This window comes from Cherax quadricarinatus, chromosome 31 (assembly GCF_038502225.1).
Source record: "Cherax quadricarinatus isolate ZL_2023a chromosome 31, ASM3850222v1, whole genome shotgun sequence".
In the NCBI taxonomy this organism is placed as follows: domain Eukaryota; kingdom Metazoa; phylum Arthropoda; class Malacostraca; order Decapoda; family Parastacidae; genus Cherax; species Cherax quadricarinatus.
The window spans coordinates 9,970,458-9,998,273 of NC_091322.1; the positions used below are offsets into that span (position 1 = coordinate 9,970,458).

At 38.3% G+C, this 27,816-nt stretch overlaps 2 protein-coding genes across 17 annotated transcripts in view; one reads left to right on the plus strand and one right to left on the minus strand.

The window, feature by feature from the left end:
* Window positions 1–14,569, minus strand: part of Calr (calreticulin) — a 39,043-nt gene extending 24,474 nt beyond the window's left edge. The window contains exon 1 of the mRNA XM_053790503.2: window positions 14,368–14,569. Within this exon, the coding sequence (XP_053646478.1) occupies window positions 14,368–14,452 (85 nt within the window). The 5' untranslated portion in view covers window positions 14,453–14,569. The remainder of the gene's footprint in view (window positions 1–14,367) is intronic.
* Window positions 14,570–14,973: 404 nt separating this feature from the next.
* Window positions 14,974–27,816, plus strand: part of LOC128698225 (peptidyl-prolyl cis-trans isomerase 1) — a 62,314-nt gene continuing 49,471 nt past the window's right edge. For 2 of the 16 annotated variants that reach the window (XM_070090175.1, XM_070090187.1), the window contains exons 1-3: window positions 15,177–15,333; window positions 25,896–26,048; window positions 26,490–26,519. In XM_070090175.1, coding sequence (XP_069946276.1) covers window positions 26,496–26,519 — 24 coding nt within the window. In that variant the 5' untranslated portion in view covers window positions 15,177–15,333; window positions 25,896–26,048; window positions 26,490–26,495. Of the gene's footprint in view, window positions 15,334–21,112; window positions 26,049–26,489; window positions 26,520–27,816 lie in introns of those variants that run through there. The other 14 variants (XR_011392641.1, XM_053790390.2, XM_070090176.1 and 11 more) reach the window with 13 other exon arrangements.

The window sequence follows — 27,816 nt, forward strand, 5'->3', positions numbered from 1 at the left end:
TTGAAGGATGAGCAGGTGCCTTGTACATTACTAGGAGGCACTTGAGATCCAATTTTTTTTCCAGGAGGTAATTCTTCACACTAAGGCCAAACACTTCATTGAACCACTACGAAAATTTCCCTCATGACCCATGCCTTACTATTAGATTTCCAAAACACACAATTTACCCTTCATAACATTGTTTTTCCTGAACACACTGGGATTTTCAGAATGGTACCCTAGTAACGGCTTCACTTTGAAATCCCCACTAGCATTAGCACAGAACACGAGCGTCAGCCTGTCTTTCATAGGCTTGTGTCCTGGCAGTGCCTTTTCCTCCTGTGTAATGTAGGTCCTTGAAATTTTCTGCCAAAAGAGGCCTGTTTCATCACAATTGAACACTTGTTCAGGTTTCAGTCCTTCAGCCTCTATGTACTCCTTTAATTCATGCACATTTTTCAGCCGCTTTGTGGTCCGAACTGGCAGCCTCACCATGCCTTACCACACTATGCCAGTACGGTTCTTAAATCTCTCAAACCAACCTTTGCTGGCCTTAAATTCACTCGTCACTATTTGCAGGCAATTTCTTTACCAGATCATCGTGCAACTGCCTAGCCTTTTCACAAATAGACGTCATAACACTACCTCCTGCTAATTGTTTCTCGTTTATCCACACCAATACAGTAGGGCCCCACTTATACGGCTGGTTAGGTTCCAGGCTACTGCCGTAAAGTGGAACACCCTTTTTTTTTCCCCACTTACAAATGCATACAAACACTAGATAAGTTTACACTAACATATTAAGTTAGTAATAGAACCAGGCATCAAAAAACAATAAAAAAGTACAATACACACAGTGCACTCATTACTTACCTTAAAATATTTATAGTCTTAATCTAGGGTGAGACAAGTAGTATTTATTGCAAGAAATATCAAGTGTGGTATGTATGGTAGTCAGCCGGGCTACCATACCAGGCCAACCCACCTACACATAATATTCTATTACATTTAAGCATCCCAGAGCGATAAAATGTATATACAGTTCACTCATTACTTACCTTAAAATATTTGTAGTCTTAATGTAGGGTCAGGAGTAAGTAAATGAGATAAAACGAATAAATGAGAGAAAGAATGAGTGCATGAGAGTACAGGTGCAGAGTTATGTAAACAAACCAGGCAAAGGTAAGTTTTGTAAACAGTGTACACGTCTGGTTTGTGTACAAGTTACATGGTGTACAGGTTGTCTCTACATTGATACGGTAGAATAAATAAAGAACACTCCCATTCCCATGTAACATCATTTTGAGAAGAAATGATGCTCTGAGGTTTCCCGCAGCAAGCAGCAACAAGGCTGCTCCTGTATCTTGCCGTCCCCTGGGCCTATCCGAACTCCAGTGATGGCCAAATTTGCAAGTACTGCTGCAACAACATGCAAGGAACCTATAGTGACAAAAACTGACAGTGATGACAACGAAATGGACTAAATATGACAAAAGAGGGACCGGCATTCAAGTACCAGACCTGCTGCCAGACGTGAACCAGACATGAGACATTTTCCACTACAATGAAATAACTGACCTCCATATCAACTGCAACAGTGTTTAACGGGAAGACAACATGGCAGAAAACCTGATCAACTAAATCTCCAAGGAAATAACAGGTCTGTAGGACTTTTTTCTTCAGTGCCAAACGAGGGAAAGAATTGAGCATTTAAACATGGCTGACCGGCATCCAAACAGCCGCTACTGCCAGACGTACAACTAGCGAAGTGAAATTCTCATCTTTACTGACTTTCATCTGTTGACAGTAGCATCATATCTGTACCACCATCATATCACCTGTACCAGTGCTAACGAGATGGAAACACAGGAGACATCGTCAAATCAACAGTACAAAACTCCAAGGTTATAGGTCGGATATCCCTCAGTGCCAGTCGTGAGAAAGAAGTGAATAGTTAAACAGTCAAGGTTAATGTTTTAGTAGCTGACCTATATTCAGCTGACCAGTGTACAGTGAGAGAATCATAGCAGAAAATGCCAAATATATCTATAAACTCGAGGAAAATCAGGTTGTAGGTGGCGTTACTCCCCTCAGTGTTTTAAAAATGGCTGAGTCAGCAGAACAGGTCAGGCAGTCAACACCACACAACCCCCGATAAATGGAATTGAGGGGGATTTGGAAGGATAAAACCATGGATTAAACCTTTCTGATCTACCAGAATGGAAAGGAGTTAGAAGTTAATTGGGGAAGCCAGACTGAAGTGAGATGGGAAGGAGTGTGTAATAAGGGGTTTGTGAAGTTAAGGAAAAAGTGAGCAGTGAAGAGGAAATTTTGAAGAGGAAATTTTACTAGTAATTCAGTGGTGATTGCTAAAGCAGATACTAAGTGTACTAGGGACTGGAAAAGAGAAAAATATTATTGTATATGAGTAAAAGAGCGAAGAGTGAAAATGGCAGGCATTAGGGGGATACAGGCTGCCATAATTATATTTATGTTTCTTCTTCAATTCCATGAAGAAAAATCAGTCATGGGGGCTGGAAAAGGTGAATGGAGTAACAGCGCCCTGGACAGTAAAAGCCCAACAGCTGCCATCCTACCAGGAAAGTAAATGTCACTATCGCTGCAAGGTATGGCAACACGGCATACCCAAACAAAAACAGTGGCACACAGCTCTTATTGTAGCGCTCTTAAGTGGTGATATCCAAATTAATCCAGGACCTCAAACTATTGTGCAGAGGCAAAACAGACAGATAAATGACGGCGATAATGATGGTCTAGTAGCTAGGAATGATAACCTTAACTCCATATGTAATGCATACATAGGTCAATGTGAAACAATACAGCCATTATTATCTCAAACACTACCAAACAGGTGCATACACTACTAAAGTATGCATGAAAAAGAAAAGGCACCTTATGTAAAATGAGCAAGGGGTGGGTGCATGATGGATGTATGTACAATTATAGTAACAGTGCCAGAATTCATTTTGTGTGTAACAAATGCACTTTGGCACAGTTACCCTTTAGCAGTGATGACATTGATTTACCTAATTTTAATACAAATGACCCATTGCCATATATTGATGATTATGATTGTTTTATGAAAACAGGCCTTCACTTTATTCATGTCAATGCAAGATCATCACTTCCTAAATTGGCAGAGATTAGGATTCTAGCTAACAAAATTAGGGCGGCAGTTATAACCATCTCTGAATCTTGGTTGGATGATACGGTGACTGACGACGAGGTCAAAATAGATGGTTACAATATAAAACGCTTAGATAGGAACAGAAAGGGTGGGAGTATGTACCTACATTAGAAGTAACTTGGCTTACAACCCAAGACCTGATTTAAATAAACTGGAGATTCTATGGTTTGAAGTGCTGCTTCTTAAGACCAAACCCATCTTAGTAGGAACTAGTTACCGCCCTCCTACCCAGGACCAGTTCTTAGAAGACTTTTCCAGAGTCTTGTCCGGAGTTGAAAACAATTGCGAGACAATAATACTGGGCGACTTCAATATTTGTTTTCAGCAGCAAAATAACGGGCTATGCAAAAGGTATAAGCAAATTCTAGGATTAACCCTTTGACTGTCGCGGCCGTATATGTACGTCTTACGAGATACCGTGTTTGACGTATATATACTCATAAATTCTAGCGGCTTCAAATCAAGCAGGAGAAAGCTGGTAGGTCCACATGTGAGAGAATGGGTCTGTGTGGTCAGTGTGCACCATATAAAAAAAATCCTGGAGCACGCACTGCATAATGAGAAAAAAAAAACTCCGACCATTTTTTTTTAATTAAAATGCCAACTTTGTGGTCTATTTTCGTATAGTATTTATGGTGGTATTCTCATTTTCTTGGTCTCATTTGATAGAATGGAAAACATATTATAGAAATAGAGGTGATTTTGATTGATTTTACTATAAAAAGAACCTAGAAATGGAGCTCAAAGTAGGGGAAATGTTTGCTTTTGCCAATGTTCAAAAGTAAACAAATGATGCCATTGTCCAATAAATGTCCAATTAGCCATTCTAATATGCAGTCACGAATGGGTTGATGTTATTTATACAATTATTACAGTATTGCAGTAGTCTGCATAATAGTAAGTCTTCTATTTTTTGTTTGAATAAAAATTCAAAATAGAAAGCAAGAGTAATATCAAAGGGGACTGGAGATGTGACTGATGAACAAAGAAAATGTTATTTTAGAGCCAGGAATGTCTGCATTGTTCATTCTGGACCTTATTTTGAAATTGTCATTTTTTATTTTTCATGAAATTGGCCAAATTCCAAATTTCTGACCACATTATTAGGTAGTTGAAATCGGTAAATGGGCAGTTTCTTGTACTCAATCGATAGAAAAAATGGAGTTCTAAAGAAATAGCTATGAGTTTGGGCAACTGGAGCAATGGAATTAGCTGAAAATAGGGCTCAAAGTTGGCGAAATCGCCGATTTGTAAACATCGCTGAGGTTGCTAACTTCGCGAGAGCATAATTCCGTCAGTTTTCCATCAAATTTCGTTTTTTTGGTGTCATTACAATCGGGAAAAGATTCTCTATCATTTCATAAGAAAAAATAATTTTTTTTTTTTTTTTAAATTTTGCGACACCAGGAGACACCTCAGGATTGGGGGTTGCGACAGTCAAAGGGTTAAATAGTTACACTCAACTAATTAATACTCCAACCCGGATCACACAGTTCTCAGCCACCCTAATTGACCACATACTTTGTAACCGCTCTGAGAACAGTCAGTCAGGCGTCATTACCACAGGTCTTAGTGATCATTTAATCATTTACTGCACCAGGAAAATCACTAGGGATAGGATAGGCCTACACAGGACAATAAAAATGAGGTCAACTAGAAACTACAGTAAAACACTGGTAAATAGGCTACACAATTGTGACTGGACAGAGATAAGTTGCACGGAAGTAAACGATGCCTGGGAAAAATTAAAAACAATGTTCACTACCATCCTTGATAATATTGCACCAGTTAAAGAGGTTAGGATTAAACGAAGAACTGAACCCTGGATGAATACTGAGATATTAGATATGAAATTCAGAGATCAGCTGCTAAAATGATTTAAAGCAAATAGACAGGATATTGCAGCACTAAATAAATTCCAAAGGGTGAGGAACAGTACAGACTTATAAAAGGAGCAAAGGCAAAGCACTACTGCTCAAAAATTGAAGAGTATAAGCATAACCCCAGAAAGCTCTGGCAACAACTAAAACAGTTGGGGTATAGCCATAAGCCAGTAGATAGGTCTAACATAGTACTCACTATCGATAATGAGGTATGCCATGAAACATCTAAGGTGGCAAATTGCTTTAATTCATACTACACATCAGTTGCATCAACACTAAGTAAACTACCAGCTGCATCAAATACCTTTAACACAGACTGATAAGTTTCAAACATACTATACCAATAAAGGGGTAACCCCAAACAGTTGTTAACTATTAAGTGTATCTCATGACTATTCAAAAAGAACTAAGCAGGTTAAACCCAACTAAGAGCACAGGCCCTGATAACATCCCATCTAAGTTGCTAAAAGATGGTGCTTCTGAACTGTCAATCCCTATTGCTCACATAAATCTATCAATCACCACTAATACCGTACCAGAGGGGTTCAAGGAGGCCAGAGTTACTCCTATCTTCAAGAAAAATAGTAGGTCTGATGTAAGCAACTATAGGCCTGTTAGTATATTCAGTATAATATCTAAAATTCTGGAGAGGGCGGTGTATTCTCAAGTAGTTAAGTACCTTAATGACAACATTCTCCATAGCTATCAATCGGGCTTCAGAAGATCTTACTCAACCGACACCTCCCTTATTAATCTGATGGATTACCTGAGAACTGAAATGTCAAAGGGGAACCTCATAGGTATGGTAACCTTAGACCTGCAAAAGGCCTTCAATACTGTCAACCACAATATATTATGTTATAAACTTCAAGCTATCGGTATAGGTTCTGTAGACTGGTTTAAGTCCTACCTTAGCAACAGGAGACAAATAAGTCAAAATCAACAAAACAGAATCAGAACCACTGCCGATAACATGTGGAGTTCCCCAAGGTAGTATCCTGGGTCCCTTATTCTTATGTTATGTCAATGATATGCCTATCAGTGTCAAGTGCAAACTCTTACTGTATGCAGATGACAGTGCTCTGTTAGCGTCAGGTAAAGACCCACAAGATATTGCTAATGTTTTAACACTAGAACTGGAGTCCTGCAGCAAATGGTTAGTAGACAACAAAACTATCATTACACCTAGGGAAAACTGAAGCCATTATCTTTGGCACGAAACAAACTGAGAAGGGTAAATAATTTTAATGCAATGTAATGGGGAGCCCATCACTTTGGTTTCATCAGTAAAATATTTGGGAATCCCCTTTGACCCATGCATGTCAGGAGAATTGATAGGGAACAGTGTAGTAAAGAAAGCGAATGCCAGACTGAAGTTCCTGTATAGACAAGCACAGTGTCTACCTACTGAGGCTCGCAGGACCCTATGTCTAGCCCTTATACAATGCCATATGGATTACGCTTGCTCTTCTTGGTACTCTGCCTTGACAAAAAGAACTGAAAGACTGCAAATCACCCAGAACAAAATCGTAAGATTCATCCTGGGGCTGGGACCAAGAGAACATGTAGGCCAGGATGAATTACAGCAGTTGGATATGCTGAATGTTGAAGACAGATTAAAACAACTGAAGCTAAATCATGTTTATAAAATTGCTCACAAACAATGTCCAGAATATCTTGCTGTCAATTTTGTCAAGGTTGGGAACCAGAGCAATCATAGTACTAGGGGGAGAGAGCACAACTTTGTAGTACCCACAGTCAGTGGCCAGGCTTCAAACACCTTTTATTGTACAACAATAAAGGAATGGAACAGACTGCCCGCACATGTCAAAGCCAGTCATAGCATGAACCAGTTCAAGAAGAGTGCCAAAAGGAGGGGAATGATTTTCTATTTTTTAGCTAACATACGTGTAAATTTTACCTTATTCCTAGTAATGACCCTCGTATTGTAGATAGTCTTAATGACCTCAGTGTAGTAGATAGTCTTTTTAGTATGATAATAAGATGTTATCATTGTAGAATAAGAAAATTTTATAACCTTTATTATAATAAGGTAAAAGGACCCCAATGGAAATAAGTCACTGACTTTTTTGGGTTATCCTAGGTTCTCTATACATATGTTATGTATGATAATCTATGTAACTATTTGTGTATATCTGAATAAACTTACATACGAAAGGAATAATTTTCTACAGTTACCCCCAGTAACACATTTTCTCTTATGTTAGATTAGAGAAAATGTTATTCTTGGCATCACTTGTACAAGTTATCTGGCTACCACATCTCATTTATGTTTGTTTATTCTATTGTGGGGTGTATTTATCATCTTTGTTATGTATCGTGTTTATATAATTTTGAAAAAATATCATAGATGGATTAATGAAAATGTGTATATTAACGTAATATACAACATTTAATGAGACTCGGTTATTATTATCATTTCTAATATGGCATCACTTGTGCAAGTCATCTGTTACCACATCTCATATTTATGTTTATTCTATTGTGGGGTGTATTTATCATCTTTGTTATGTATCGTGTTTATATAATTTTGAAAAAATATCATAGATGGATTAATGAAAATGTGTATTTAACGTAATATAAGACATTTAAATGAGACTCCATTATTATTATCATTACTAATATGAAGTCTGGAGACATAAGACTTACTGATTTTAATGTGTACCTGCATGCCAGCACAGTATGTAAGTTTATTTAAGTACAGGTATACATAAGTATAATTATCAGAGTACAGTGGACCCCCGGTTAACGATATTTTTTCACTCCAGAAGTATGTTCAGGTGCCAGTAGTGACCGAATTTGTTCCCATAAGGAATATTGTGAAGTAGATTAGTCCATTTCAGACTCCCAAACATACACGTACAAACGCACTTACATAAATACACTTACATAATTGGTCGCATTCGGAGGTGATCGTTATGCGGGGGTCCACTGTATATATAAAATATGAAATAACTTAAAAACATTTGAAATTTTGGAGTTTCCAGACAAAATGGAGAGACTTAGTGCTTACTGAGCTCACGAAGAATGTAAACAAACAGGGTGGAGCGCGGTGACCGTATTAGAAAGTCAGGTGGGGGGAGCCGTATAGCGAGTTTTGGTCATAATCTGAAATGACCGTATTAGCGGAATGCCGTAAAGTGAAACGCCGTAAAGCGGGGCCCTGCTGTAATAACCTCTTCGAGTATTGGCGATATTTTTGTAAACATATTTACCCCCTTTGCAACAACAGCTTCCTTGATTTCCTTTTCTTGGCCACGATGGAACACATGGTTGTGTAGGGTTTATTATACATCCTGGCCAGTTCGGCCACACTTAAGCCACTTTCATATTGTTCAATGATTTTTTTTCTTAAATTCAATCTTATTTCTCATCTTTACCAAAGGCTTGGCACTAGCAACTTTCTTTGGAGCCATGGTAGCTTATTTAGTACTTGCAAGCACTAAAATGAGTGGAATATGAAATTTTGTAGGAGCACGTGAGGGGACCTTCGCTCGCTGGTAAACAATGCCAGACTGGCTGGGTAGGGAGGCCGCCCCTGTTCTCACCGTGCGTACGCGTCCCGGACGACCTATTCGCGAGTCAATCGAAAATATTGCTATGATTTCCAAAATCTACGACTCTCGAGAACTACGATTATCGAGGGACCACTGTACTAGAAAATTTGAACCCACGAGTGGTGGCCCAAATGGAAACTTTGATTGCATGCTGGAGAGAATCTGCAATGAGGAAAGTCAGTTCCTGCACAAGCTATAGCAGTCAACAGAGCAATGACCAAACATTGGACGGTAGAATAGAGGCCAGGAGTAAAAGTTGGTCAGAACACACCCCTGCGTCCCACCTTCAGCTTGGACAAAGTCCAGGGAAAGCATATTAACCTGAACACTGAAATGTCTTACAGAAAAATAGTAGATTGCCTTGGAGGACTAGGGAGTGGGTGTGGGCCACGATATACCTCCAAGTTGTGCCATATGCCTTCAAGGTCAAAAAAGATGGCAATAACTGAATGGTCATTGGCAAAGGCATTATGGACATACCTAAGCATAGCGAGGGGTGAATGGTACCAAGGACCTGGCAAGAGCCACATTGACTAGTGGAGAGACTTCTCTAAATACTACATCAAATGCCTCAAGACGTTCCATCACCTTTCAAACTGCACTGGTAAGAGCAATGGGACGATAGTGGGAGGAATCAAGTCCTGTCTTACCCTGTTTGCAGAAAGGTTGAACAAGGGCAGATTTCTATACCTGGGGAAGAACTTGTGACCAAATGAGAAAGCCATAAGAGGACTGCAAGGTCTGACCGATGTACATGCTGTAGCACATGAATATGAATGCCGTCAGGCCCAGCTGTCGACCAGCAAGCTGAGTGTTGCCTCCAGTTCCAGAAGTGGAACAGGAACAAGATTCTTTAATAAAAACAGTTTAAGGGCTCTAACATTGCAGACAAAGTAATGAAACGAGTGGCATAAAGGAGGCTTCCGAGATAGTCAAGATTACCAATTTCGGTGGCAACATCAAGAGGGTTTGAGAACACCGGCAACCTGAAGAACAGAAGCCAGGTCGGGAGAGTATTTACCACTCAGTTCCTGTACTTTTTCCCCCCCCCAGACTGCACTCAGAGGAAGCAGAAGTGACCAGAAAATCCCACTAGCATGTTTAGCACCACAAATATGGCAATAGACTGCTTAAAAGCAAGGAGTCTGGTTTTATTGTACTGGTACCTGCCCCACACAGCAAGTTTCAAATGTACAGTGGACCCTCAACCAGCAATGGCATCGATTAACGATAAATCTGACTAGCGATACATTTTAACGCTAAAATTTTGCCTCAACTAGCGCTTAAAAACCCGACCAGCGCTATTCGTTCCGTACCATACGCGTCGTCTTTGGCCTGAGCGCGCCTCACTTGTCCCTTGGTGCCTGTGTTTACAAGCCAGCCAGCCACTGCAGTCGCTTCCAAACATACAACTGGAACATTTCATATTATCACAGCCTTTGTAGTGATTGCACCTGCAAAATAAGTCACCATGGGCCCCAAGAAAGCTTCTAGTGGCAACCCTACAGCAAAAAGGGCGAGAATTACTATGGAGATGAAGAAAGATCATTGCTAAGTATGAAAGTGGAGTGCGTGTCTGAGCTGGTCAGGTTGTATAATAAACCCCAATCAACCATCGCTACTATTGTGGGTAAGAAAACGGCAATCAAGGAAGCTGTTCTTGCCAAAGGTGCAGCAGCTGCTGCTGCTGCTGCTGCTGCTGCTGCTGCTGCTGCACCACCATCAGCTGTATTACTCGAAGATGTGGCTTAACGTGAAACAATTACCGAGAAACGATTAACCCAAGGGTTAGCCACCCAGAATAACCCAAGAAAGTCAGTGTATCATCGAGGACTAACTTATTTCCATTGGGGGTCCTTAATCTTGTCCCCCAGGATGCAACCCACAACAGTTGACTAACACCCAGGTGAACAGGAGAAAATGCCTGGAACTAGTGCTCATATTGGCGAGGTTAGTGGGGAGAATGTGCAAGAGTTGGTGGAGGAGGACAATGACGAACTAACCACTGATGAGCTGCTAGAGCATCTTCAACAGTAAGAGGCCACACCTGAGGAAACTGCTTCGGAGGAAGGGAGAGAAATTAAAGAAGTTGCCTACTTCAAAGATTAAGGAAATGTGTGCAATGTGGCTTAAAGTGCAAACCTTTTTTGATGAAAATCACCCTCACACAGCTATGGCAAGCCGTGCTGGTGATTATTACACTGACAATGTTGCGAAACGTTTTAGGATAAAGGAACGAGAGGTACAGGCCTCTATGGACAGATATGTTGTGCGACAGAAGTCCAGTGACTGAAGCTGGTCCTAGTGGCATTAAAAGAACAAGGGAAGTAACCCCAGAAAAAGACTTTCTACCTCAAGTGCTAATGGAAGGGGATTCCCCTTCTAAACACTAACAAGATCAACAGTCTCCCCTCCTCCCATCCCATCAATCACCAGATCTTCAATAAAGGTAAGTGTCATGTAACTGTGCATGTCTTCTTCAGTTTGTGTGTATTAAAATTAATATTTAATGTTGTAAAAAATTTTTTTTCAATACTTTGGGGTGTCTTGCACAGATTAATTTGATTTCCATTATTTTTTATGGGGAAAATTAACTTGACTAACGATTATTTTGATTAACGATGAGCTCTCAGGAACGGATTAATATTGCTGGTTGAGGATCCACTGTACTGCCTGAGCACAAGCAGGAGACCACCAAGGCACACTTCTGAGACTGCCTGCCTGAGGGTTTGGGGTAAAGAATGAAGCTGCAGTTAACACAGAGGTTGAGAAGAGGTAAAAGCTCAGTGGTAGATGAAGGAACCTCACTAAAATCAGAAGCAAAGAAAGGTACCAATTTGCTTGGTCAAATTGCCAGCATTGGCTACGAGGTAGTGAATATGAAGAAGCAAGGATGATTGGAAAATGATTGCAGTCATGCAAGTCCGGAAGGACAGACCACACGAAGTCTAGTACAGTCGAGGAAGAGCAGACTGATGCAAGAGCGAATGAGTATGAGGATCAAAAGGAGCAGGAGCACCCATATTAAAAAATTGAGGGGGAGAGAAGCAAGAAAAGCCTCCAACTAAACGCAGCAGGAGTCTAGTTGAGAATAAGAAGTGCACTTTCATTAAAGGTTCCATCGGGAGGAGGATCTGATGAATATAAGAAATCGTATTCCTAGATGGGATGGACAACAGCCGAGCGTAATTTGGGTTCTTTTAAACGGGAATACTGGGAGAACACCTGAAGCTCACCCTGGTTACCTCTGAGGCTGCAGATATTCCACTGCAAATAAGTCACAATTTGCAAAGAAAATCTGAAGGTAGAGGTAGGGAGAACTGGGTTGTACTAGTACGGCTTACGCACCAGGGTTTTTTGACGTACTAGTACACCTAAATTCTAGCGCCCTCAAATCTAACTAGAAAGCTGGTAGGCCTACACATGAAAGAATAGGTCTGTGGTTAGTGTGCATGGTATTAAAAAAATCCCGCAGCACAGTGCGTAATGAGAAAAAAACTTTTTGGATTAAAACAGTGACTTTGCACTGTATTTTCGTATGGTATTTATTGTTGCATTCTAGTTTTCCTGGTCTCATTTTATAGAATGGAAGACATGTTACAGAAATAGAGATGATTTTGACTGGTTTTACAATGAAAAGTGCCTTGAAATTGAGCTCAAAGTAGCAAAAATGTTTGATTTTTACCAAAGTTCAAAAGTAAACAAATCATGCTATGCGTCCCATACACAACTGGCGAGTCTAATTCTTTCACAAGTGCGCTGACATTATTTATACCATTTCTACACTAATGCAGTAGTCTGCATAACAGTAAATATTTTTTTTGAGAATAAAAATTCAAAGCGGAAAGCAAAAGAATGTAAGGGGAGTGGGGCTGTGACTAATGAACAGAGGAAATATTTTAAGTGCCAGGAATGTGTTTATTCTGGACCTTATTCAGAAATTGGCACCTTTTGAAATTTGTGAAATTGGCAAAATTGCTAAATTCTGACCACTACATATATTGGATAGTTGAAGTCGGTAAATGGGTGGTTTCTTTTACTCATTCGATAGGAAAAAAATGGAGTTCTAGCAAAATAGTTATGATTTTTGTAGACTAGTACACTGGAATTTGCTGAAAATAGGGCTCGGTTGGCAAAATCGCCAATGAGTAAACATCGTCGAGACCACTAACTTCGCGAGAGCATAATTCCGTAAGTTTCCCATCAAATTTCATACTTTTGGTGTCATTATGATCGGGAAAAGATTATCTTTTCATAAGAATTTTTTTTTTTGAAATTTGGGCGACCCTGAGAACAAGTCTGAGAGGGCCTATCGACCCTGAAAGGGTTAACCAGTTAGAAGTGAACTGGATACAGAGACTGGGAAGGAAAAAATGTGCTGGTTGCAGAAGGGAAGGAGGGGTTAATGGAGATTTAAACAATGGAGTAGGTGTTGTACAAGGTCTTTTTGACAAACTTGTGATCGAGAAGAGATGAAAACATAATGAGGTGCCAAGGGAGGGACCACCGAGTCCAGGACAGCAAAAGAATTAGAGACGGGTGACTAGAAGGGGCGGCCACAGAGGGGGAGGGGACGGTCAGTAACTAAAATAAGAAATATGGGGAAGTTTCCTTGGAGGCATAGATGGAGTGGCATAGCACATGGGAGGCCTTCTGCCTCTTGAGAATGGATTTTACACTCATTAAAGTAAACTTGGCAGTGGCGAGAGTAAGATGGGTGACCAGGCCTCATGGTAGGTCAGGCCTAATCAACCAGGCTGTTACTGTTGGCTCCATGTACATCAATATACGAACTACAGCCCAACTGGTCGGGTACCAGCTTTAGGTGCCTGTCCAACTTTCTTGAAGACGGCCAGGGGTCTATTTTTAATACTTCATGCATGCTGAAAGGCAGTTGAACAGTCTTTGGTACCTGTGTTTTCAGTGTAATCATGGCACCCCTGCTTTTCATTTGGGGGGGAGGGGGATGTGCCATAGCTTGTCGAGCCATTTTTTTCCATAGCAAACATTTAACAGGTTCCTGAACAACAGTTACATTTCTCTGCTATGCAATCTTCCCTGTGCACAGATGGCCAAGTCTATGTTGGTCATAGGCATTTTATATCTAGTGTTGCTCCCTACTGTAAACTTAAAATTTGAGGGAGGGGTAAGAGGGGAAGGTAACATTTAACTTACTATGTCTTTTTTTTTTTTGACAGTTCTGCGAGGACTATTGTGCGGACTACATTGTGCCAGTATATATCCGTTTATACAACCAAGGGATTGATTAAGTGTTAATTCACTTAACACTATGTAAACAAAAAGTTTGTTTAAAATAACCTAAAACATTTAAAGTTAAAGTTAATGATGCAGTATATTTTAACTGCTAGTTTTGGCTTGCCTCAAAGTCCAAACGTTAAATGACTTCATAAACAGTGCATTGTAGTTTTTAATCTGATAAAACTCAGTAATAAACTCACAAATTTATTGCCAACCCAGAATTACGTTTCAAGTAACACTGCAAAGTCAAATAGTCAATTTTTATTTTGAATCATTTACCTAGAATTTGTCAAGTCAAAGTAGCCAATTTATAAGAATTATACAAACTTCAACAATTCTTTCGACTAGAAAGAGATTAAGCAAACCTTCAAAATGAAGTTTTTGCCAATATACAGTCACCGGCCACCTTCCCATACAAGTCTCCAAAATTAAATTTCATTACTCAAAACGAACCATTTACCTGCATCGGCGAATTTCTCTTCGAAGAACACCTTTGCTTCTACGTAAGTAACTCCCAAGAAAGCAGCGATTAACAAGAGCTTCATGACTGTGAGTTTTGGGACGACAGTGGTGGTGCTGTGATACTTGTCTCACTCCTCACAGAGCGACGACTGCCACTGATATTGCTCAGTACCTCATACAAGTGGAGATCGCCTATTGGTCGGCACAATACCACGTAATAAGTATAAAGCTATTGCTAAACCTAGCACTTTAAAGGATATAATACAAAGTTTGATTACATAGTCATCATAACGATGCTCTTCCGTTATTTTGTCTTGAGCCTAGCTTATTTATATATGTTTATTTATATAGATATACATATATATTAAAGAACTATAACGTTACGCTAATAATGTAATATTACACCAAAAGCATATAATTTGCTCATAAATTAAAAAGTCAGGATAGTGGGTACCAATCCTCTTTACAAGGTTTCTGTACATTCTGTCGCTTATAGCGTAAACATACGAGTGTTGTTTCTAACTTGGAGGAAGATCATTGGTCGAGAAGCTTCACATGGACGTCGTTGATTGGTTGAGGTTATGTCATGGAGTCTGCTCATTGGTTCAATGATTTGTTTTGGTGTGACGTCATATTTAGGGCTCTATCCTGCTGAATATTTTCATTACTTTCTCTAAAATACGATAATTTACTCTCAGTTCTTATGAAATACATAATTTTTCGATCATTGTTTTCGCATTTTCTTTCTAAATACGAGGGTATTTATTCATGCTAAATAAATACTTTCAAATATTTTTTTTAGTAAGCACAACTCTTCAAATTGTACATGAGTTTACTTTTTCAATGTTAAAATGTTGTCAAAAAAACGTTCAGTAATTTTAGAATGTATACAATAATTTGTTTTCAGTAAGTGCCTGGTATATAGTACTTTGACAAAGCTTCTATTATCTTTTCCTGAGACAAGGTATGATCTGTTGTTTATAAATACAAATAAACGTTTATTTCAACATGATACAATGTTTATATAGTAATAGGTGATCCTGGAGTGCATGTTAAAAACCTGTGGTTATGTGGAGCATTTCTGGCAAGTTTAACCCTAACTCCCTCTGTATAGCCCTTGTGGCTCAGCGCTTCTTTTGATTATAATAATAATTAACCCTAACTTAAGACTACAAGGGCATATCATTGTACTTGGTTGTAAAAAAAAATTATTTTTGGTACTTTTTTTTTTTAGGTACAGGTACACAAATACTTAAACAAATTATTATACGTAGTAAGTTATGTGTAAATTACCTAGGATAATTCCCCAAAAAAAGGTCGGACAAACTGACTTATTTCCATTATAGTCTAATAAGTTTATAGGCACTATTTTTTTTTTTACAATAGATGACATTATTAGTACTATTTTTTGCATTAGATGACATTTAGTTCAAGAACTTCAGCTCAGTTCAGTTCAAGAACTCAAAAAAAAAAAATAATAATTTGGGTTATAGTCTAGTAAGGTTATAGGTACAGTTTTGTACATTGGATGTCATTTGGTTCATGAACTTGAATTCTTGAAGCAGTGATCATGCTCGGTAATATTTTCATAATCAATGCTCTTGCCTCACGCACTGAGTATCAGTGGCTCAGTCCTGACATGGGAAGAAACATTGGGCATATTTCCTTACACTGCTCCCCCTCTTTATCTAGCAGCAAGCACTAAAGTGGGTGTTTTTCGACTGGTGCACTGTATAGCCCTTGTGGCTTAGCGCTTCTTTTTTATTATAATAATAATTCGACTGGTGTGAGTTGCATCCTTGGGGGACAAGACTGAAGAACACCCAATTGAAGTAAGACAAACAGTCCTCGATAACACACTGACTTTCCAGGGCTGTGGAGTCGGCACATAAAACTTTCAACTCAGACTCCTTTATTTATGGCACTTCTGACTCGGACTCCTTTAATGATACATGTATATCAATATAGGGAATAAATTATGTATACTAATTATATATTTACTATGTGGATTGTAAGCATGCAGTATACAAGCTTAGTAACCTGTTAAAGCTTGGGGCTAAATACTATAGCTATGCCATTCTGCCTTTTTTTATTTTATTTATTAAAGAAATTACAAACATTCAGTAACCTTATAGTTAAACAAAGGACAGAACTTGAAAAATGGAAACAGTGAGGTTATATTTTTATAAAAAAAGCTATCAGGTAAAAAGTAATAGGATGTAAAAGAAACTATAGAAGAAAATCTGAGTCAGAAACATCTGTCTCTACTAGTTAAAAAAATCTGAGGTACATCTTTTGATATTACTAAAAAGAATTCAAAGTTAAAACTACAAAAAAAGTAAAAAGCAATTGAACACCAAAAACAACTTAATAAATAACCATTTTAAGAGAAATAAACTCAATTAGGGACATAACCCTCCGTTTCCAGATTAAAGTATGCATATCAGGAGAACTGATAGGGAACAGTGTAGTAAAGAAAGTGAATGCCAGACTGAAGTTCCTCCACAGACAAGGAAGCACAGTGTCTACCTACTGAGGCTCACAGGACCCTATGTCTAGCCCTTATACAATGTCATATGGACTGCACTTGCTCTTCATGGCACTCTGCCCTGACAAAAAAAACTGAAAGATAGACTGCAAATCACCCAGAACAAAATGGTAAGATTCATACTGGACCTGGGTCCAAGAGAACATGTAGGCCAGGATGAATTACAGCAATTAGATATGCTGAATGTTGAAGACATAGTAAAACAACTGAAGTTAAATCAAGTTTATAAAATTGCTCATAATCAGTGTCCAGAATATCTTGCTGCCAATTATATCAAGGCTGGGAACTGGAGCAATCTTAGTACTAGGGTGAGAGAGCACAGCTTTGTAGTACGCACAGTCAGTGGCCAGGCTTCAAACACCTTTTATTGTACAGCAATAAAGGAATGGAACAGACTGCCCGCACATGTCAAAGCCAGTCATAGCATGAACCAGTTCAAGAAGAGCGCCAAAAGGTGTCTGATGAATGTAGCGGCAAAATGGGAGGAGAATGATTTTTTTTTTTTATTCTTTTTTAGCTGACACACGTGTAAATATAAATAACTCACGTAAATATAAACAGTTCATTATACCTTATTCCTAGTATATCTCCTTTATAGTGTAATAATAAGATATCTCCTTTTCTAGTATGTATAATAATAAGGTATTAAAAGGACCCCCAATGAAAATAAGTCACTTTTTCTGACTTTTTTGGGTTATCCTAAGTTCTCTACACATATGCTGCTATGTATAATAATTTATGTAACTGTATTTGTGTATACCTGAATAAACTTACTTAATTTATATTCTATATAGTTTAAATTTATTAGAAGTCCAAGTCAGTACATTCTTATCAACTCTGACTCCAGTAACCCAAGAATTGCTTCTGACTCCGACTCCACAGCCCTGTGACTTTCTTGGATTATCCTGGGTGGCTGACCCTCTGAGTTAAAAATCTGAACAACTCTTATCATAACTAATTCAGAGAAAAATGGAAGTTATTAAATTTGAGAATCAAGAGTAGATATGTGTTTACAATGGTGTTACTACTTAACCCTTTGACTGTTGCAAGCCCCTTTCTGAAACTGTCATTCTGTGTCGCAAAATTTTTGGAAAATTGTTTTTTTTTTCTGATGAAGTGATAGAGAATCTTTCCCCGATGGTAATGACATCAAAAGTACAAAATTTGGTCGAAAACTCATGGAATTACGCTCCTGCGAAGTTAGCGGTCTCGGCGACATATGCATCGGCAATTTCGCCGAACTTTGAGCCCTGTTTTTGGCCACTTCCGATGTTCCAGTTGACCAAACTCATAGGTATTTCTTTAGAACTCCATTTTTTCTATCAGTTGAGTACAAGAAACCGCCCATTTACCAATTTCAACTACCCAATAAAGTAGTCAGAAATTGGCAGTTTGGCCAATTTCACGCAAATTAAAAAAGATGCCAATTTCAAAATAGGGTCCAGAATAAACAATGTAGACATTCTTGGCACTAAAATAACATATCCTCTGTTCATTAGTCATGTCTCTAGGCCCCTCTTATATTACTATTGCTTTCTATTTTGATTTTTTATTCATACAAAAAATACAAAATTTACTGTTATGCAGACTAATGCATTATTGTAAAAATGGATAAATAATATCAGTGCACTAGTGAAAGAATATTAGACTCCCCAGTTGACGTATACTGGATGTGTGGTGTGATTTGCTTACTCCTGAACATTGGTAAAAAATCAAACATTTTCACTACTTTGAGCTCAATTTCAAGGTTGTTTTCATCGTGAAACTAATCAAAATCATCTATTTCTGTAATATGTTTTCCATTTTATCACGTGAGACCATGAAAACTAGAATACAACGATAAATACTATACGAAAATACACCTCAAAGTCAGCGTTTTAATCCAAAAAAACGGTCAGGTTTTTCTTTTTCTCATTATGCACTGTGTGCTGCAGGATTTTTTTTATGTGGTGCACACTGACCACACACACCCATTCTCTCACATGTGGGCCTACCAGCTTTCTCCTGCTTGATTTGAGGCCGCTAGAATTTACGGGTATTAATACGTCTGAAACAGTGGCGCGCAAGACGTATATATACGACCAAAACAGTCAAAGGGTTAATGACATCAAAAACAAATAAGCAGGCAGACTATCACTTTAAAAATTGAAAGAAATCAAAAGAGTTTTTGTCAATTGTTATTAGGATTACATAAGGGAAGCATCTGGCAGAGAGGGAGTCTTTGGAGTTATCTGGTAGGGAATTTGAGAATTTGGAACCTTTTATGCACATTGAGTGATGCCTAGTAAACACACTAATATACAATAGTAATAAAGTTGTCTAGTAAGTTTCACAAGAATACAGGAGTGAAGGAACACTACAGTAGGCCTACTGGTCCATGCTACGCAGATCCATCTCCCACTTATCTTACCTATCCAACCTATATTTAAAGCTACTCTAAGTTCTTGCTTCAATAATTGTCTCAAGGGAGATTCCTTGATGCTTGTGAGGGGCTCTTGATCTAAGGAATTGGACTTGTGATTCAGTTCCTGGAATCTATCCTGAATTCATTCTATTTCTTCATCTATGACCTATATGGGTTTAGTTCTCCCCCTTTCTCCCCATTAATGTAAGAATTTTGCCTCAGTGACACTGCCTGGAAGTTTATGTTAGGTTAACCTCAGTTAAATAATGAAAGATAGTGAGGTTGTTTGGGTATGCATTGGTGGTGGTGGTGGTTGGCGGTGAAGCTCTGACCAGCAACCCACTTTTGCCAAATAAAGTCAGTATTAAACCATACCACGGGCGGGATTGAACCCGCGTGTCATTACGATTTCGTGAGTCAAAGTCAGTATTATGTTAGTATTGTTATTTTTATCATGTCATGGCTGATATTGATAAATAACAATTTCCACAGCAAATAAGTTTGTTTCCGTGTTATGAATATGGATGTGTTGTGGTGTGTGTAATGTTGACAGGGTTCTCTCCCAGGTATATTATCAATAATGACCATTTATTGCCAGACCAGTACTTCCTTCTATCCTTTCTAAATCTAAAGTAGCCCAGTGTGAATCCGTTGCTGCAAGTCTTCTCATGGTTAAGTACTTTTATCACATTATTTATATCCCTTTTTGTACTCCTATTGGCTATTGTTGTTTGTACTCTTCAGTCATATCCTTTAATTCTATGACTTCCCAAAGAATGCAAATTCAGTGCCTTCAGCCTGTCTTCTCAGGAAAGGCTCCTAATACACACATGGAATCAGCTTTGTTTTCTTTCTTTGTATATTACTCAGTACACGTGTCTGTTCTGTAATATGAAGACCAGTACTGAGTAGCAAAATCTAGATAAGGCCTAACCAAAGACATATAAAGCTGAAGTATAGCATATTATTTATACTTCTTGATATGAAGCAAAGACTTCTATTAGCTTTATTGTGAACACATATGCAGTGTTGTTTTGGCTTTAAATTTTGCTAATCAGATCTCTTAGAAAGGGAAGTGTGATGTCACCATGGTTGTTCAACATATTTATAGATGGGGTTGTAAGAGAAGTGAATGCTCGGGTGTTGGCAAGAGGTGTGGGATTAAAAGATGAAGAATCTAACAAAGTAGGAGTTGTCACAGTTGCTTTTTGCTGATGACACTAATTTTGGGAGATTCTGAAGAGAAGTTGCAGAGGTTGGTGGATGAGTTTGGTAGGGTATGTAAAAGAAGGAAATTAAAAGTGACCTTAAGAAAGAGTGAAGTGATGAGGGTAACAAAAAAATTAGGTAATGAAAGACTGGATATCAGATTGGAGGGAGGAAGCATGGAGGAAGTGAATGTATTCAGATATTGGGAATGGACTTGTCAGCAGATGGGTCTATGAAAGATGAGATGAATCATAGATTGATGAGGATGAAAAAGGTGAGTAGTGCACTGAGGAGTCTGTGAAGACAAAGAACATTATCCATGGAAGCAAAGAGAGGAATGTATGAAAGTATAGTTATACCAATGCTCTTATATGGATGTGAAGCATGGGTGGTGAATGTTGCAGTAAGGAAAAGGCTGGAGACAGTGGAGATGTCGTGTCTGAGGGCAATGTGCAGTGTGAATATAATGCAGAAAATCTGTAGTTTGGAAAAAAAAAAGAAAAACCATACCACGGGCGGGGATAGAACCCACGATTAGAGAGTCATAAAACTCTAGATCAATGTGCTAGCCACTGGGCCAACTGGCTACAATATTGTAGCCAGCTGGCCCAGTGGCTAGCACGTTGGTGTGGAGTTTTATGACTGTTCGTGGATTCTATCCCCGCCCATGGTATGGTTTGTTTGCAATTGTGTCATTACAATTTTGTGAGTCTGTAGTTTGGAAATTAGGAGGAGGTGCAGAGGACTGAGGAGGTGTTGTTGAGGTGGTTTGGATATTTAGAAAGGATGGAACAAAATAGAATGAATTGGAGAGCATATAAATCAGTAGTGGAAGGAAGGCAGGGTAGGGGGTCAGCCTAGGAAAAGTTATAGGGAGGGGGTAAAGGAAGTGAGGTTTTATGGGCGAGGGGCTTGGACTTCCAGCAAGCATGTGTGAGCATGTTAGATAGGAGCGAGTGGAGACAGATGGTTTTTATGACTTTGACATGCTGTTGGAGTGTGAGCATGGTAACATTTATGAAGGGATTCAGGGAAACCGGCAGGCACGACTTGAGTCCTGGAGGTGGGAAGTATAGTGCTTGCACTCTGAAGGAGGGGTATTGATAAACTGCAGTTTTATAACTGGCAAGACAGTGATAGCATGAATGATGATGGAAGTATTTTTTCTTTTTTGGGTCACCCTGCCTTGGTGGGAAATGGCAGATGTGTTAATAAAAAAATAATAACCTTCAACAATGATTTATTGAAGGCAGTAAGTCAGTAAGTTTATTCAGGTATACACAAATACAGTTGCACAGATTATCATACATAGCAGCATATGTGTAGAGAACCTAGGATAACCCAAAAAAGTCAGAGTGACTTATTTCCATTGGGGTCCTTTTACCTTATTATTATAATATAAAGGTTATAATATCTTATTATTATTCTATAATGAAGATAACATCTAATTATCATACTAAAAAGACTGTCTACTACACGAGGGTCATTAAGACTATCTACAATATGAGGGCCATTACAAGGAATAAGGTAAAATTACACGTGTTAGCTAAAAAATAAAAAAAACATCCCCCTCCTTTTCTGTTGCTACATTCATCAAACACCTTTTGGCACTCTTCTTGAACTGGTTTATGCTATGACTGGCTTTGACACGTGCAGGCAGTCTGTTCCATTCCTTTATTGCTGTACAATAAAAGGTGTTTGAAGCCTGGGGACTGACTGTGGGTACTACAAAGTTGTGCTCTCTCACCCTAGTACTATGATTGCTTTGGTTCCCAACCTTGACAAAATTCAACATTCAGCATATGCAACTGCTATAATTCATTCTGGCCTACATGCTCTCTTGGACCCAGGCCCAGGATGAATCTTACAATTTTGTTCTGGGTGATTTGCAGTCTATCTTTCAGTTTTTTTTTTGTCAAGGCAGAGTACCATGAAGAGCAAGCGTAATCCATATGACACTGTATAAGGGCTAGACATAGGGTCCTGCGAGCCTCAGTAGGTAGACACTGTACTTGTCTATAGAGGAACTTCAGTCTGGCATTCACTTTCTTTACTACACTGTTCCCTATCAATTCTCCTGACATGCATGGGTCAAAGGGGATTCCCAGATATTTTACTGAGGAAACCGAAGTGATGGGCTCCCCATTACACTGGCCATTAAAATTATTTACCCTTCTCAGTTTATGTTTTGTGCCAAAGAGAATGGCTTCAGTTTTCCCGAGGTGTAATGATAGTTTGTTATCTACTATCCATTTGTTGCAGGACTCCAGTTCCAGTGTTAATACATTAGCTATATCTTGTGGGTCTTTACCTGACACTAACAGAGCACTGTCATCTGCATACAGTAGGAGTTTGCACTTGACACTGATAGGCATGTCATTAACATAGCTTAAGAATAATAAGGGACCCAGAATACTACCTTGGGGAACTCCACATGCTATCAGCAGGGGTTCTGATTCCGTTTTGTTGATTTTGACAATTTGTCTCCTGTTGCTAAAATAGGACTTAAACCAGTCTACAGAACCTATACTGATAGCTTGAAGTTTCTTACATAATATATTGTGGTTGACAGTATCGAAGGCCTTTTGCAGGTCTAAAGTTATCATACCTATGAGGTTCCCCATTGACATTTCAGTTCTCAAGTAATCCATCAGATTAATTAGGGAGGTGTCAGTTGAGTAAGATCTTCCAAAGCCCAATTGATAGCTATGGAGAATGTTGTTGTCATTAAGGTACTTAACTACTGGACAGTACACCGCCCTCTCTAGAATTTTGGATATTATACTGAGTATACTAACAGGCCTATAGTTGCTTACATCAGACCTACTATTTTTCTTGAAGATAGGAGTAACTCTGGCCCCCTTGAACCCTTTCGGTACGGTATTAGTGGTGATGAACAGATTTATTATGTGAGCAATAGGGATTGACAGTTCAGAAGCACCATCTTTTAGCAACTTAGACGGGATGTTATCCGGGCCAGTGCTCTTAGTTGGGTTTAACCTACTTAGTTCTTTTTTAATAAAATCATGAGATACACTTACTAGTTGACAACTGTTTGGGTTTACCCTTTTATTGGTATAGTATGTTTGAAAATTATCAGGGTCTGTGTTAAAGGTATTTGATGCAGCTGGTAGTTTACTTACTAGTGTTGATGCAACAGATGTGTAGTAGGAATTAAAACAATTGCCACCTGAGATGTTTCGTGGCATACCTCGTTATCGATAGTGATTACTATGTTAGACCTATCTACTGGTTTATGGCTATACCCCAACTGTTTTAGTTGTTGCCAGAGCTTTCTGGGGTTATACTTATACTCTTCAATTTTTGAGCAATAGTGCTTTGCCTTTGCTTCTTTTATAAGTCTCTGCACTCTGTTCTTCACCCTTTGGAATTCATTTAGTGCTGCAATATCCTGTCTGTTTGCTTTAAATCTTTTTAGCAGCTGGTCTTTGAATTTCATATTATCTAATATCTCAGTAGTCATCCAGGGTTCAGATCCTCATTTAATCCTAACCTTTTTAACCCTTTGACTGTCGCAAGCCCCTTTCTGAAACTGTCATTCTATGTTGCAAAATTTTTGGAAAAAAAAAAAATTATTTTTTCTTATGAAATGATAGAGAATCTTTTCCTGATGATAATGACATCAAAAGTACGAAATTTGGTCAAAAACTCATGGAATTACGATCCCGCGAAGTTAGCGGTCTCGGCGACATATACGCATCGGCAATTTTGCCGACTTTGAGCCCTGTTTTTGGTCACTTCCATTGTTCCAGTTGACCAAACTCATAGCTATTTCTTTACAACTCCATTTTTTCTATCAATTGAGTACAAGAAACCGCCCATTTACCAATTTGAACTACCCAATAAAGTGGTCAGAAATTGGCAATTTGGCCAATTTCACGCAAATTAAAAAAGATGCCAATTTCAAAATAAGGTCCAGAATAAACAATGTAGACATTCTTGGCACTAAAACAACATAACTTCTGTTCATTAGTCATGTCTCTAGGCCCCTCTTATATTACTATTGCTTTCTATTTTGATATTTGATTCATAAAAAAAATACAAAATTTACTGTTATGCAGACTACTCCATTATTGTAAAAATGGTATAAATAATATCAGTGCACTAGTGAAAGAATATCAGACTCCCCAGTTGACGTGTATTGGACGTGTGGTGTGATATGCTTACTCTTGAACATTGGTAAAAATTTAACATTTCCGCTACTTTGAGCTCAATTTCAAGGTCGTTTTCATCGTGAAACTAATAAAAATCATCTCTATTTCTGCAATATGTTTCCCCATTTTATCACTTGAGACCATGAAAATGAGAATACAACGATAAATACTATACGAAAATACACCTCAAATTCAGCGTTTTAATCCAAAAAAACGATCAGTTTTTTTCTCATTATGCACTGTGTGCTGCAGGATTTTTTTTATGTGGTGCACACTGACCACACAGACCCATTCTCTCACATGTGGGCCTACCAGCTTTCTCCTGCTTGATTTGCCCACTAGAATTATTGAGTATATATATGTCCGAAACACTGGCTCGTAAGATGTATATATACGACCAAAACAGCCAAAGGGTTAACTGGTGCAGTATTATCAAAGATGATAATGAACATTGTTTTGAGTTCTTCTCAGGCATCGTTTACATCCGTGCAACTTGTTATCTCTGTCCAGTCACAATTGTGTAGCCTATTTACCAGTGTTTCTTTACTGTAGTTTCTAGTTGATCTCAATTTTATTGTCCTGTGTAGGCCTATCCTATCCCTAGTGATTTTCCTGGTGCAGTAAATGATGAAATGATCACTAAGGCCTATGGTAATGACACCTGACTGACTATTATTCCCAGAGCGGTTACAGAGTATGTGGTCAATTAGGGTGGCTGAGAACTGTGTGATCCAGGTTGGTGTATTAATTAAAATTAATAAAATTAATAAAATTCCATAGTTTACTGGTATTTTTGGGCCTGTGAAGTCTTGGACTGGATTAATTTTTTTGTAGATTATAGGCACCCCTCATTATGAAGGAACTCCACAATAGGCATATTGGCCCATGCTAGAGAGTTTGTTCCCCTCATCTGTAACTCTAGTGCCAAACCAGTGTTTTCCTGTATCCTCTCTAAATCTACATTTGTCCAACTTGAATCCATTGCTTCGAGCTTCATCTTAGTCAGATACTTCCAGTATGTTACAGTATATATATCCTTATTTATTCCTGGTCTCTTATATGTACACTTCAGTCATACAGTATCTCCTATAATTTTACATCTTTCCAGAAAGTGCCTTCAGACTATGTTTGTAGGAAATGTTTCTAAAACATAGGATCGAATTCATCATCCATCTTTGTATATTTTCCAGCAAATTTACATCCATTCTGTATTATGGAGACCAAAACTGAGGTAGCAGAAGCTATGAAGCTTATTCCATTCATGGAAGGTGCCTTGATGTTGGTGAAAGAATCTTGACCCACAGAATTCAAGCTGAACTCCTTTTCCTTCCATCATATTCCAGGTGATGTCTGACCTTTGCGAGTTTAGTGTTTTCCCATGATAATGGTAATCTAAAGCCTAACATTCTTTTGGAAGGTGACATTTAAGGTCATTCTAAATGATAAGTTCCTACAGAAAATGTTAATTGACACTAGTAGTAGTGTGTTGTCAGGGATCCACATTTATGATAGAGTTCTGAGAATTGTGTGAGTAGTGTCAGTGATCTGTGTGGCTGCTTGCACTGTAATTGATAAGTGTATGGATAATGTCTATCTTGTGGAAAGTATATTAGCATGGTAGATTTTTGTGTATAATTAACCACATTATGTGTTATGTAAATAGAACTACATTATTTAGTAAAGGAAGAAAATCTCATGGTAAGTGGATGGAAAAACATTCAGATATACTCCTTATTTATCACTTTCTTGTTTAATATACAGTAAGTTATTGTTTCTAATTTCAGGCAAATATGGCATCTGATAGTGATGTAGAGGTAAGTAATTTTTTTTTAACTTGAAGCACAGCACTGTATTCAGCATTATAAATGCTAAACATCCATTGATATAGTTTAGCATGGCATAATAATGACACATTGTGAGAGTTACTGTATTAATGTGTTTTGCCTGCTAGAGACATTATCAATTCATACAGACAAGTGAAAAATGAGGTTATATACAGCACCCAAAATAATCTAGACATCCCCTTTATTATTATGAAAATCAGTAAAAAGTAACAATATATACATTATAGACCAAAAAACTAATTATAAACCCATCAAACAAACTAAGGGGGGTCTTGGAGGGCTTTACCCATTCTCTAGAATATAAAAAAAGAAAAATGAATATTTCTACTCTTTTGAGCTCAATTTCAAGTTACTTGCAGTTTTGAAACCATTCAAAATAATCTCAATTTCAGTAATATGTCTTCCATTCTATCAAACGATTTGAAGAAACAGCCAATAAAACCATAAAAACCATCTGAGAAAATACCTCAGTCACTATTGTAAACCATACACAGAGTTTTGTTTTCCCATTATGCACCATGTGGGGCAGGTTTTTTTTTATACTATACACGTGTAAGTCACTGCACAGGCCCATTCTTTCATATGTATGCCAAAATTTACAGCTCGCAGCTTATCTGAGTGAGATGAGCTCGTATCATAGAACTACATGAGGGACCCTGGCCTCAATGACGTAGTTCTATGTGGCAGACGCTGAGAGACTTAATATACATTCAACTGTGTGTGCATTTGGCTTCAGTTAAGGGTATACTTTAGGACAATTTTTGTTAGAGATAAATGGCCAATTTAGTCATTACTGTATCCAATAAAAAAACTCCCATTATATAAAGCACTCTTAGCTTTAATCATTTTGGATGTGAGAGGTCCTACTGTATTTTATTCTTACTTAGTACATATTGTTTGTTTTGGCTGTTGTATGTAGTTTTTACTCTGGTAAAGATAAGTGTGCTGTACATGTAATTTCAGGTGCCATTGAATTTATTATGCAATACAGTGGTCTGCCTGTATCCGTGGGGATACTTTTCAAGACCTACCGTGGATACCTGAAACCACGGATAGTAGTGAACCCTATACATATTTAGGTCATTTTTTCTCTACATACATACCATGATAAAGTTTAATTGATAAATTATGCACAGTAAGTGGAGAATTATCACTTTTTCACTGATGGGAAGCACTTCACGGCTTCTCTTAGGCTTTGAAGAACAGCCATCATCACTGCTATTGTGCTTTGTGGTCATTATTAAGCAGAATTAAGGCTTGTATTAAT